This window comes from Plectropomus leopardus, chromosome 11 (genome assembly GCF_026936395.1).
Source record: "Plectropomus leopardus strain MGB_pleo_1.0 chromosome 11, ASM2693639v1, whole genome shotgun sequence".
In the NCBI taxonomy this organism is placed as follows: Eukaryota; Metazoa; Chordata; class Actinopteri; order Perciformes; family Serranidae; genus Plectropomus; species Plectropomus leopardus.
The window spans coordinates 32,142,247-32,155,167 of NC_142186.1; the positions used below are offsets into that span (position 1 = coordinate 32,142,247).

The 12,921-nt window shown below is 39.7% G+C and overlaps 1 protein-coding gene across 2 annotated transcripts in view; it reads right to left on the reverse strand.

The window, feature by feature from the left end:
• Nucleotides 1–324: 324 nt before the first annotated feature.
• Nucleotides 325–12,921, reverse strand: part of znf385d (zinc finger protein 385D) — a 107,784-nt gene continuing 95,187 nt past the window's right edge. For both annotated transcript variants that reach the window (XM_042490768.2, XM_042490769.2), the window contains exons 7-8: nt 5,496–5,597; nt 325–1,449 (exon numbers count right to left, since the gene is read on the reverse strand). In XM_042490768.2, the coding sequence (XP_042346702.1) occupies nt 1,201–1,449; nt 5,496–5,597 (351 nt within the window). In that variant the 3' untranslated portion in view covers nt 325–1,200. The remainder of the gene's footprint in view (nt 1,450–5,495; nt 5,598–12,921) is intronic.

The window sequence follows — 12,921 nt, forward strand, 5'->3', positions numbered from 1 at the left end:
TCAGGTCATGTTTGCGATGTTTGCTCAGGATATTTAGTTTCCTTTCTTAGAGCAGAAGAGCAGCAGCATAAGTTTTGTTTTTGGAACTGGGACATTTCAATTTGATTTGTAAAGAAATCTTTAAATAATAAAAAGGGGCGTTCATATTGATCTGAACGCTTGTATTTATTGATAAAAAAGTAGCCATGTGTGATAATGTAGGAAATTGTGATGCATCGTGAAATCGAATCGTGACATGATAATCGTAATCGAATCGAACTGCAAGACCAGCGAAGATGCACTGCCGTAGTACTGCGTGTACTGAACTTCACAGGATCACCAGTATTAACAAATTAGGACTCTTTTTATTTGAAATTGTTCACCTTATACACACTGACAGTTAATATACACAAGCCTTTGTGGTCCCTCTGGCCCGAGACACGGTCAGTGACAATGTGTGCTGGATATCAACTAGGATGGCTTATGGTGGAGGGAAAGCTCTCTCTCTCTCTCTCACACACACACACACACACACACACGCTCATACACACATGGACAAGCACACATGCAGAAGTACACACTTGCACACACATACAGATATGCGAGGACAGATACAAAAACACACGTCACGACACGTACTCTAACAATCTAACACGGCCTAGCCATCTAATGTAGACATCAACAGAGGAGGGGCTTAAAGTGCATACAGGAACAGAGGCGGGCCTTACTCGCTCTTAAGATCAGTCACAGCCTTTTAAGTTATGAGCGACAGTAATCCTCCGCCAAAGCAATGATCTTAGTGCCGCGCTGTATCTTTACAAAAAGCAGATCCCTACCGTATTTTAGCTCAAACTGTGCCTTGCATCATGAAGTAATGACACTGCATAGTTCACGGGGTTAGTCTTATACATTATTGCGGTACAATGTAGGTCCAGGTCTGGGGTGGTCCGGGGTCCAGGTCTGAGCCTCGAGCTGCAGGATGGCACAGAGAGCATGTACACTGCAGCCCGGTGGGATTAGAGAAATAAATCCATCAGGGGAAAGCGCTCGATGCTTCGCTGCGGTCCAGTTTAGGTTGAAATGTGGGATAATCCGTACGAGGAGAGGTGAGAGGATGCTCCTGGGTGCATAGAAGGAGTGCGGCTGTCACGACTCCTTGGCCTGGTCGGGGTGAAGCACGTGGTTTGGTCCTTGACGGGAGGCGGCGCACACTCGCCGGGGTCAATAAGGAGCAAAGAGGACTTGTGGGTGGGAGGTCCTGACAGGCCCGGGGGCCGGGCGCAGCAGTGCAGCGGTGAGGGTCTGTGTCTGGAAGAGGGCGGGGGTCGGGGCGTGGTTAGTGGCGTGGTTTGTGCGGTGTGTGAATGTGTTGCCGATGGCGGCGGCTGCTGCCACCGCCGCCAGGTGAGCGGGGAGGATCTGCGTGGTCAGAGGCGGACACTGGCGCTCTTTACCCAGAGACAACTTTATCTGGAGGAGAAGGACGAGATCCAGTTATTACAGTCTGCAGGCGGGACAAAATAATATAAACACAGAATAAAAAACAAGATTTGAATTAAAATTGTAATTCCTGCCACAGACGCGTTTTAACCGGGGCTCGAAATCCTTTGAAATATTCTGATACTTTACAAATGAAAACAACTTTTTTTTCAATACCTCACTGTGAGAAAAATAAACACTGCTTTTTCCATCTCACAAAAGAAAGTTAAATGTCGTCTCGAAACTGTTTTAAAAGAACTTCGCCTGAATAAAAACTATAAAGTCTAAGAGTCTAAAAGTCAGAGTCAAAGAAAAACAAAATAAGATTACTATCATTTCGTAATTGAGAGATTTTGATTTTTGCTGCTGTGGACATATTCAGTAGCAAAAAGTACAAAAGCTCGATACCAAGACTACATAACACACGTACATATTCTCATTTTTCTTCTTCCTTATGTTTATACTGTGTTTTATACTTTTGCATCATACACATATGTTCTATTTACAACTTTACATACTAGTTTTATAGATTGTATTATAACATAAGGCACAAAATGTTACATTTTTACACACTTACCACATTATACATATTTATCATTTTAAATATTTAGTTTCTCGTGCTTATTATTTTTTATTATTGCTGTATTTCTATTTCATAATTTATATTTTTGTATACTTTGTGCTAATATTTATTTCTATTTTCTTTGCTTGGCATCAGAGCGACTTTAAGAACCAGTTTCACCTCGAGGATCAATGATTAAGGTTTTTGATTCTGTATTCTGATTCTGATTAATTTTTCAGCTCAACTGCCCGAAAAAATGTTGCCATTGTACGTTTCTGCAAACCATGTTTTTATATGATGTAACTTCATGTTTCAGTAGCGCTGTAGTTACGTTCAAGCACGTAAACTGCCTGGCTGTGGTTTGGAAGAGATCATATTTTTCCTGCAAGAAACAAATGAATGTGTTGGTAAAAAAACAAGCGTTTTTCGTGCCTAAAAACACACTCACAGCACAGCAACAGGTCTCTAAAACACACCTGACAGTGGAGGCTGAAAAGCAGACGGAAAAACAGCAATGACTCATTCAACAAAACCAGTTTTGTTGTTTTGTTTGTTGCTCTGGAACATCAGCCTGCAGCTTTGCAGGTATCTCTGAGCGGTGACATGCAGTCTGCCGTCCCGTCCCCCTCCAGACGACATCCGCTCATATATTACTTTAAAAACGTTGTGTATGAAACGTGCAAATGTAACATAATCGTGGTCTGCAGTAATATACAATGTCAACGTTTTCTTCTGGCAACTGGCCAGCAAATGTTTAGTGCTTAATGATTTGCCAAAGTTGGACATAAATCTTTTTTAATAAACCAGCAGTCATTTAAGATTCTCAAATGTGAAGATTTGCTGCTTTTATTGTGAAATAAATGTCCTCCCCTTTTGGATTGTTTATCAGACAAAAGATGCAATCTGAAGACGTCACATGAGGCTCTGGGACGGCCTTTTTCTGACATTTTACAGTCTGCTCTTCGTCAACGCAGTTTATCTGTTTTGTTAATTTTCCAGATTGCTTTCTGATACAATCTCTCCTCCACAGAGGCAACGTGTCGGTGTCACAAACATTAGATTTATCACAAGAAACATGAATAAACAGAGAGCTGCGGCTGAGGACACTGCTGCTGCGCTGCAGTCTGCAGGCACACGGAGAGTCGAGGGAAAACGATCAAACAGGTGCCACAAATCAGCTGCTGACTGCTGAACGAGTTACAGGTGAGCCGTGAGACAGCAGAGCGGGAACAGGACGCTCAGCAGCCCTTTACATTACATGTATGTTTGCTACTCTATTTATCAAACTATCATTTTTTTATGAACTCTTCTGAATGGTTTATTGTTTTGCTTATTTATTTATTTATTTTGGGAATGTTATTGGTTTTGTTTATTGAACTTAAAAAATGCTAAAAAAAAAAAAAAAACTTCAATAGCTTAACCAATGTGCCTGTGAAGTGGACACGAGGCAGTTTAGAGAATTTGGTTAATCCTTTTATAACCGACAATCAGAAAAGACTGAAAGGTTTTCACGTACAAATTTGCTTTGGTTTTTAGTGCAAACTTTAAACATACTATAAAGATATTAAGAGGAATAAAAATAAGAAAAAAATAAAGCACAGTACTGCAGTAATAATAATAACAACAACAACAACAACAACAATAATAATAATCATACAAGTGCTGCTATTTTGGGGCAGCGTGTCTGCAGTGGTGATTTAGTTATTTCAAAGTCAAAGTATGTTTTTCTTCAACATAACTAAATCTAATAATTGCTTTAAGAGCCTGGAGTTCTGTTGTTTTTATAGAGAAAGAATAAGAAAGGACGAACAGAGAAAAGGGCGCCCAACCTCCAAAAACAGCCTAATCGGGTGAAAAGGTCACCAAAGTTATCTGGCTTAATCTTCTGTATCAGTAATGGAAAATCTACGGTCTCACAGCACCAGGATGGCAGCCGTTGTCATGGGTTATCAATCACTGACTCAGGCATCGTAACCCTGTGGGAAGCATTCTTTACTCTCCGCTCATCAAAGAAGCTCCTCTCCGTTAACTCAGTCAATGATGGGTTTCACAAAAAGTCATTTCCCCCACACTGGTAACCCCCGCGCTTCGTCTCGGCAAACAGTGGGTGTGATTAATGCCGTCTCCTGTAGAATGGAAAGTCAGGCTCTCCTTTATCTCTCCCACATTGAATCCACATGGCTCCTTCACGCATCCCACCGATCCTGCGTCATGTGGCACTCAAAAAAACAACTTTTAACATTTGTTTTAACTCCCGGAGTGCGAGAAGGCCACAGCGAGGACCAGAAAGTTAAACAATCGCCGCCAGGAAAGTATTTGAAGTTTCAGTTCTCTTATTCTGCGGTTTGTCAATTCGCCTGACACTAATTCTGCCTCGATGCCGAGGACCACACGCTGAGCTTCTCCAAATAAGTGAAAAGCGACGTTTACAATTACTTACAAATAACACTGGACCCCAGTGCCTCCAGCGTGCCGCCTCAGAGGAGCCTCGATACGTGCTGTTTTGTCAATAATATATCAAGTTTTCAAATTAAAGCCTGCTGTTTCCTGCCAGGGATCTCTGATAACAGCCACGTAACAGGTGATGTGGTCATGAAAGTTGACATTTTATTGAATAAGGTGCTGTCTAGCGGATTGAATGTGACACTTTGGAGGAGGTATGGAGGATTTTTTGTCAATGAGCAAGAAAACATTAACCCTCTGAAACCTGGACAAATTGCTTTGATTATTTAAAAATAATCATGAAAATAAGGAGCAGCTTAAGAAAAGTGATGCAAAAAAGCAAAACAAGTGGAAAAACCCCCAAGAAAATTATCTGAAAAATAGCAAAAACAACAAAAAAAACCCAAACAAATAAAACAGAGTAAAAAACAAAAAAATCCAAGAAAATTACATAAGAATTAACAAAAAAAAAAAGATCTTAAGAGTGCTTAATAAAAAAATGAAATCATAAAAATTAATTATTAATTATAATACAGTTACAGTTAATACAGTTAAATTGACATTTTCCACTAGCTTTTTTTTTGGTAGATCTTAATTTATTTTTTTTTAAAAATTTGCTGGGCATTTCTTGCCAACTTTTTTGCCATGTTTTCAAAAGAAGTCAAATCCATCTGCTCAAATCAAAGATTTAAATACATCTGAATCCAGCACAAGAAAACTGACACTGATTAAGGTGTCAGAGGGATAAACTGCCAAATTTTTGCAGTCTTGTCCAACGTTCTCTCCCCATACAAACAGAGCAAGACAGAACGGTACATTTTAGGGTTGGGCTCAGACTTGTACTGTTTTTGTGAGTGCAGACCTGAAGCCGGAGAATGACAATGAACACAGTCTCACATATCAAACAATAACAGTTCTCATGGGCTGGTACGTCTGTCTCCTACGAGGCTCTTAGAACTGAGTCACTGTGACTGTTGTGTCGACACCAGGACTTCTGCGGCTGATAAGATGACTGAGGCGTGCAGTGACTCACCGGCTGCTTGGGCTGGCCTTTCTGCGGTTTGCTGTAGGGGCTGTATTTAGGTTTGGCTGGTTTACCTGCTGCTCGGTCTTTATGACGTCGGCTGCTAATGTGCTGGAAAGGAGACAGAAAACAAGTTTCAGATGACGCAGGCAGGTCCTGAGTCACACTTTACCACCTGTTTTGAATATTATCGTCCCTTTACAGTGACCATCATCATTTGTTATTGCAATATTTCAGACGGGGCAAACTGCTCCTGCACCAGAAGGTGCATATTGTGAAATGGCCAGTTTCATTTTTGTTAGGTTAAGGCACCAAAACTACTCGGTTTGGGAAAAAAAATATTGTTTGAGTTAAAATATGTACATGTAATTATGTGTATGTAACTTCAGTCACGTTCGTTACGTTACATTTTGTACATGAGAGTTTGTAAACAGATGTTTTGATATAGTTTTAACTGTTGCTAAACATGGTCTCATGTTTCATTCATTTAATTTATTTCCACATGAACATTAAGAATATAAAATAAAATGAATGTGAAGGAGAATTGCCCTCTGCAGGCTTGAAAAAATGTCATTCTCCATGCAAGCGACTATAAATCAACAGTAATAATTATCCATTAAATTTGAGAAAATATTAAAAGACAAAGACATTACTATGAGAGTAAATCTTCCCATGGACACTCATCTGTTTCACAAGTACAGTAAATCAGTCAGGGTCACATTAACGTTTGCAGAACCACTGCAGATATCAATCTAAGAACATATTCTCATTGAATGTGATTTAAAGATGATATAAAACAGAGCTAAAAGACAGGAAAAAACTAATAGCTGCAAAAAAGGAGAACAAACATTATTAACAAACATGGTAACACAGCATAACTCATGGATTTATAAATGGTTATTGTGTGGCTTAAGTATTCCTTTGATTTGATATGAATTGATTTATTTATTTCAAACGTAAAAAAGAAAATAAAGAAATATTGCACAAAAACAGACAGACAAAAACCAAAGTAATAATTACAGAAAATTAAAACCATAAAGAAAAAGAAATGTCTAAGTACAAAATGACTTGCTTCACATATTTGAAAAGCAGTGAGAAAAAGTAAAAAAACTTATTCAGTCCCACCCCTTCCCCATAAGTCATTGACCCACATACTAAAATTAAATTTCTACAAGTTTTAAACATTGTTTACAGAAAAAGAGAGAGATAAAGCAGGTAAAGAATAAGCAAAACTGCATCCCCTGTAAACACCCCGTGATTGTCAGAGCCTCTTCATCCCTGTACCTCCTGAAAATGTTGTTTTTATACAGAATTTTGAACTGGTTTACGTCTGGACATTGCTTTAGCACAACACATAAACTGCTCCATAGTTTAACTCCACAGATTGATAAACAAAAACTTTTTCTGGGGGTCTTAAAACCATGCGATTTAAAATTAAATTTTCCCCTTAAATTGTAACCACCCTCCCTTTAAGTGTGTATGTAACTTAAAAAAGCTGGTAATGACTTTTGGTTTCACATGAAAACACAAACGCTGGTCTTCTGGGTGAAAATCCTGCGTTAGTTTGACCCATCCATCCACCTGCTGCTTACACAGATTTTGTTGCTCTTGATACTTCGTCACCTGATTGACACCTTTGCTCCTGTCATAATTATTATGGTCACAGGACAATGCTGCCTATAGGAGGCAGAGTAAGGCCATACTACGTCTTATCTATGCTCCCGATGATAACTGACAACGGTAAATGGGCTGGTAACATCCAAACAAGGTGCACATGTACAGTAGTTTTTCTGCATGTCACTCCACTGCAGTTAAAGCTGCAAGATGCAAATGTCAGGTAAAGTCAAATTCTATTTATTTAGCCCTGAAACATTATTAATGCTACTGTATCTAATAGAGCGCCAGTCTAGACATTTTAATTTTCAGAGACCCCTCAATTTAAAGAATTCCCACCTAGTGCAAACACATATTATTCTCCTCTCTGTGCGACAGTAGCAAAGAAAAATTCCTTTAAACAGGCAGAGACCTCGAGCAGAACCAGACTCTATGGTGTTGGTTATAAATGTACTTTTTTCTTTTAAAATATTGTGAAAAAATGTATAGATGAAGCAGAAAAGATTCATCATTTTTCCATTGGTGTCTATCTGTGATTTTATGCACAATTCAACGACCCCCATGACACTTCAAACTAATACAGTTTACTGTTGGTATGGCCAGAGGTTACCGAGGCAAGCCAGGGAGTCCAAAAAAGCAGAAAAAAAATGAATGAAGGAGGTAAAGGTTCATGAAACAAGCATTTGCAGCTGCTGCCTCCATTATTTTCAATGTAAACACGACAAGCGGGAAGAAGAAAAGAGGCCGGCTGTCATCCCAATAAACATGCACTGCTATTTACTTGCCGCATTTATGATGAATTAACTTTTTTCTGTTTTTTTTTAATAGCCACAGTTTTGTGTGTGACTATTACGACCACAGAAACCACACAGAGGAAAAAAAACGCTAATTTTACTGGCAACTGGGAACCATAAAGTTTACACAACTTCACCAGCAATGAATGAACACACCAACCAGCAAAAGCATCAGCTTCCAAATTTGGTTATCAAATGTGACTCAATGAACAATGTTTACAACATTATTGCTGTAATAATTTTATAGTATCACTATATTTTGTTTTATTTAAACAGAAACCATTTTGGCTCATTTTGGCTATGTTATAAGATTTATTTAGGTTAAAAGCAGCAACCTGTAGTCTAAAGGTTGCTAAAAGGACCACAGTATCTTGGGGACTTTGAGGTTAGTAAAAATCAAAATGATTCATTCTCTGGGGAGCATGAACATCCCCAGAAAATCTTCATGCAACCTGACAATTTTGACAATTCTTGTGTTCAATTGACCTGATGGTGGGGTTAGAGGAAAGACTGTGGGGCTCATGTCACCAAAACCCAACACATTCTCATCCCAGTTCAACACATACCAACATTTTTTCTTGCCTACAGCATCTGTATGTGTCTCCTGGCTGAAGCTCATGGTAATGCGCGGTTAAAGTCGTCAAACAGTAGTAATTAGGTTGTAGGTAACAAAACTATGTGGTTAGGTTCAGGAAAGACATCATGTTTTGGGTTATAAAGAGAACGTAACAATATATTGTAAAAAAATCAGTGCTCGAGGGATGGACCAACACATTCTCATCCCAACTCTTCACACAGTGCCGCTCTGTCAGTGACCTTCAACGTCTACTTGTGATGTTTCAGGTATCCTCCAGCATCAGCTGTTTATGTACATGGTGGAAGATGCAGTACGTTGTTATGTTTACACAACATGAGCACATGGCAACCAAAGCCCACCTGAAAGTCAGTTTTTTGTAGGATCCATCCACCACCTCTCCCACTCGCTCTATCACACTCACGCTTCTTATGTTACAAGGTAACCAACACCATTATTACCTGACGCTGTTCTTCAGCAATTAATGAGCATGTGACCTGTTCAATCTGGCCGCGTACTCAAGTGTCACTGCCTGTGCACATTGCATGTGGATGCGCCCGGTGCCCTCCTGCTGTCCACCAGCATAACATAACAACGCCACAGGTTCTGTCTGAGCGTGTTCTCATCTGACGCCGTCCAGATGCGTTCGGGTTGGATGCAAAAGATGGCTTTTGACGTCACACTTGTACACTGAAAGCACTGACAGAGTGGCGTTATTTGATGAGTGCAGAGTGAGAACAGGTTCACGCACTTGAGCTTCTTATATCACGTCGTAACCAGCAGCGTTTCTACCTGACGCCGTCTTTCTGTGTTGAGGGAACCCATGCAAACATTATGTGGACGCAACTGGTGCCGTCCAACCGTCTGTCAGCATATGCAATAAGCTACTTCACATGTCCACCTGGAACGCACCTGGACATGTAAATGGTAACTGGTAAATGGACTGTACTTGTATAGCGCTTTTCTAGTCTTGTTGACCATTCAAAGCGCTTTCACACTACTGTCTCATCTACTCATTCACACACACATTTACACACTGGTGGCCGAGGCTACTGTACTGGTGCCACCTGCTACTCAATAATCAATCACAGGCACCCACCCCGATGATGCAGCATAGGGAGCAATGTGGGGTTCAATATCTTGCCCAAGGACACTTAAACATGTTGAGTGGAGGAGCAGGGGATCGAACTGCTTACTTTCGGATTAGAGGACGACCCACTCTACCTCTGAGCCCCAATGGAAGGTATGTATGTAAGATAGCTTACTGCATCACACTCTTACGCTGAAAGCACTGATGAAGCGGACGTATTTGATGAGTTCAGAATGAGAACGGGCGCAAGTTACATAACATTTTGTCAAATTAGCACTGGATTTTGGTTTCTCACAGGACACAAACTTGTGTCTCTTGAGTGAAAGCCTGTGTTTGTTTGACACATTCACGTCCCCTTCTGCCACCATGCACAGAGTTTCTCACTCTTTATACCACGTTAATTGTTCGCAGTGTCAAATATTGCAGATTGCAGTTAGTTGAAAGCGCGGTATGTCCCTAAAAGGTGCCTTTGGCGCCGGTATCACACACTGAGGGGTGTAATAAAGCACTGGTTTTTGACTACATAGGAATAGGACCAGGCTGCAAAACCAGAGGATCCCTTTTTGGGTATCATGAATATCCACAGCATCTAGACATCAGATTTCTCAGATAACTTGTAAGACAAACGTCCCTGGTCAGCAGGAGGGTTTGACTAGTGTTATCTGCTGTGATACCGGTTCAGGTGCTGCGTCTCTCTCTGTACATTCCACATGATAGAAAAACAGTGAAAATTTTCATTATCTTTTTATTGCAGGTTGCTGTGGTGCTTTATGGATGCCTGTTCCCTCAGCCTCGGGCTGGATGCCATTTCAGGGTAGATAGCTTATCATGCGTTGAGGTGGGAACCTGACCAACAGAGGAGGAGGGGGCAGGACTAAAAATACACCTCCTGTCTCACGGTGGAAAGTATTACAGTTTTAAAGCTTTCAATGCGACTGGAGCCACCCATGGTGAAAATGACTGTCTGCAAATACAGTGCAGAGAGCCTTTACCAAATGGTACATTAGATAGTTATGTTAAAGACGTCACGACATTTTGAGAACTGATGTTGAGAAGTAATATTAAAGCTGATCTGATGCTGAAAGGCCAGTGACAGCCAGTGGATTTGAATAAACAAGTGAAATGTAAAAATCTGGAATGACATTCACAGAAATCCTCTGTAACCTCAGGCCAATAAATAATTCAGTGTGGGTACACGTTGACAACAAAAGGCAGATTTCTGGCTGCGTCTAAAGTCCTTGCAGTGGATTTAACAATCACACTTTTCCTCTGGTTTGGAGCTGTAACTGAAATTTGTCACGCTGGATTCTTTTTACTGAAAATCGCTGCTGTTTTAGAAGTACTCAGTGAAAGCCCCCGCATGAAAAATTCATACAAAGCCTGTCTATTTTCAGTGAGAAATCTCAAGGTTAGCTCAGACAAAACCGAGTGGTTTCAAGTATTGTAGATGAAATTCCCCCCCGTGACAGAAAAATCAGCGGCTACAAGAAAAGAAGATTTGTGGAGTGGTTGAAAGCAACATCAAGGATACACTTTCCTAGAAGAGTTTCAGCCAAACCGCACTGAGGAAAATATCACAGAGAGATGAGATTATTGTCAGCTTTCTAGAATAACCTGATTTCCTTATTTTAGGAGAGGGATTAGGAAAAACTCTGTTAGCTTTATTTCTGCTGGTGAAGTGTAATTTCTTGGCCATGTAAAGTTTATGCTTAACCAGATTTCTTGGGAGTTTTTGCAAGGGATTTCAGGCAGGGAAAACTTTGCTGTGACAGCAGCACGGCTGGATGAAAGGAAAGATCATTACTGGTTGCAGTGAATCTTGTAACCAAAAATTTGAATCTTAAATCCAACAAAAAGCGAAATCTGACACTGAAGTAAATGAGTCTAAATAAGCAGGTTTTCACAGATGAACAGCAAAATATGTGACACGTGCACACAGTAAAGTTGTTTCTTATTACAGAGCCTCAATGTGTCATCTACCAAAGTGCACCAAAAAAGAAAAGAATGAGCTAAAGAAAGACTGAAATAAAAATATATTTTGCAAGTTTGTATCTCTTTTTGTTTGTCCAATATGTTTCAAAAAAATAATTTGTGGTTTTCTAACACAATTCCTCCGAATCTGCCTGTAAATCTTTCCAGTATTTTTGATAATGCATCTTGAAGGGGGGGTATAAATACCTCTTTTTACTTACATTTTGTGCTGAAAGCTAGCTTGCTTATTAATACTGCAATATAATACTGCTCAATATCATACAATATTGTATTGTAATATTGTTGGAAACGGCAGCAATTAGTGTCTATTCTAAACATACTACTTTGATTTAGTTAAGGCTGCAACTTCTAGGGCTGCCCCTCTAAAGTCTGAGATTTGAATCATCAGTCAGAGACCCTCAGTTGACTGAGATTAATACAGTCGAGTTGAGCTTCAGTTGAGCACTTGTTTTTTTCTGTGCAGTGTACTTCTGGAGACATTTTGGTCCCCAGATTTTGCTGCAGAGTGAGAGGAGAGACGTTCTGCTTAGTGGTGAATTTACAGCCCACAGCAACTTAATACTATACAGTCTCTGGCTTTGGTTTGATGTCTGGTGTCGGCAAAAATTGTTGATGCACATTTACGATCTGCTGCTGGCGGCATTAGCTCGTTTACAATATTACATGAATTTCACTGTCACACTCTTGTCTCACTGAGCCCGTTCAATCTTTAAGACTTTGTAAGCTATGGAAAACAAAACAACTTATATATATTTTAAATATTCGTATTTACGGACAAATCTGATTCAACTAGCACAATTCTGAGCCAGGTACAGGTATTGATGGTTAAAAAGTGGAATATGTTTAGAATATCTATCCTAGTTGTATAACAAAAATAAAACACTACTAATGGATTAGTATAGTTGATGTATGATTACACAACTCTATATAGACACATATATTCAAGTTTAATTTGTTTGATACAATCTGGAATAAAATGTTATTTGTTCATCTTCATGCATTTAAATAGGGGCTATACAAATTTCTCTGGCTCTTAAAAGCGAGACGTCACAGATTAGTTTAAACAAAAATAATGTAGGACTGCCCTATTATTCTGTCTTGTGCTGATTTGAAGGAAAAAAAAAAACATCTGGGAGTCGGCGCCGATTGCTCACTAAAAGGAGTCAGCTCATAAACCGACTTGTTCACGTCCAACACGTTACATCTGAATGTTTCATTTCGACTTTAATAGAAAACTTTGAACTTTTACCGGGGATTATGTGTTGAACTATTTCTTGGCCAGACAGTGAATTTAGAGGCGATAGATATGAGTGTTATCGTTATTTTCATTTAGATCCATGGCAATAATGTGGATATTCTTCAAAGCCGAAA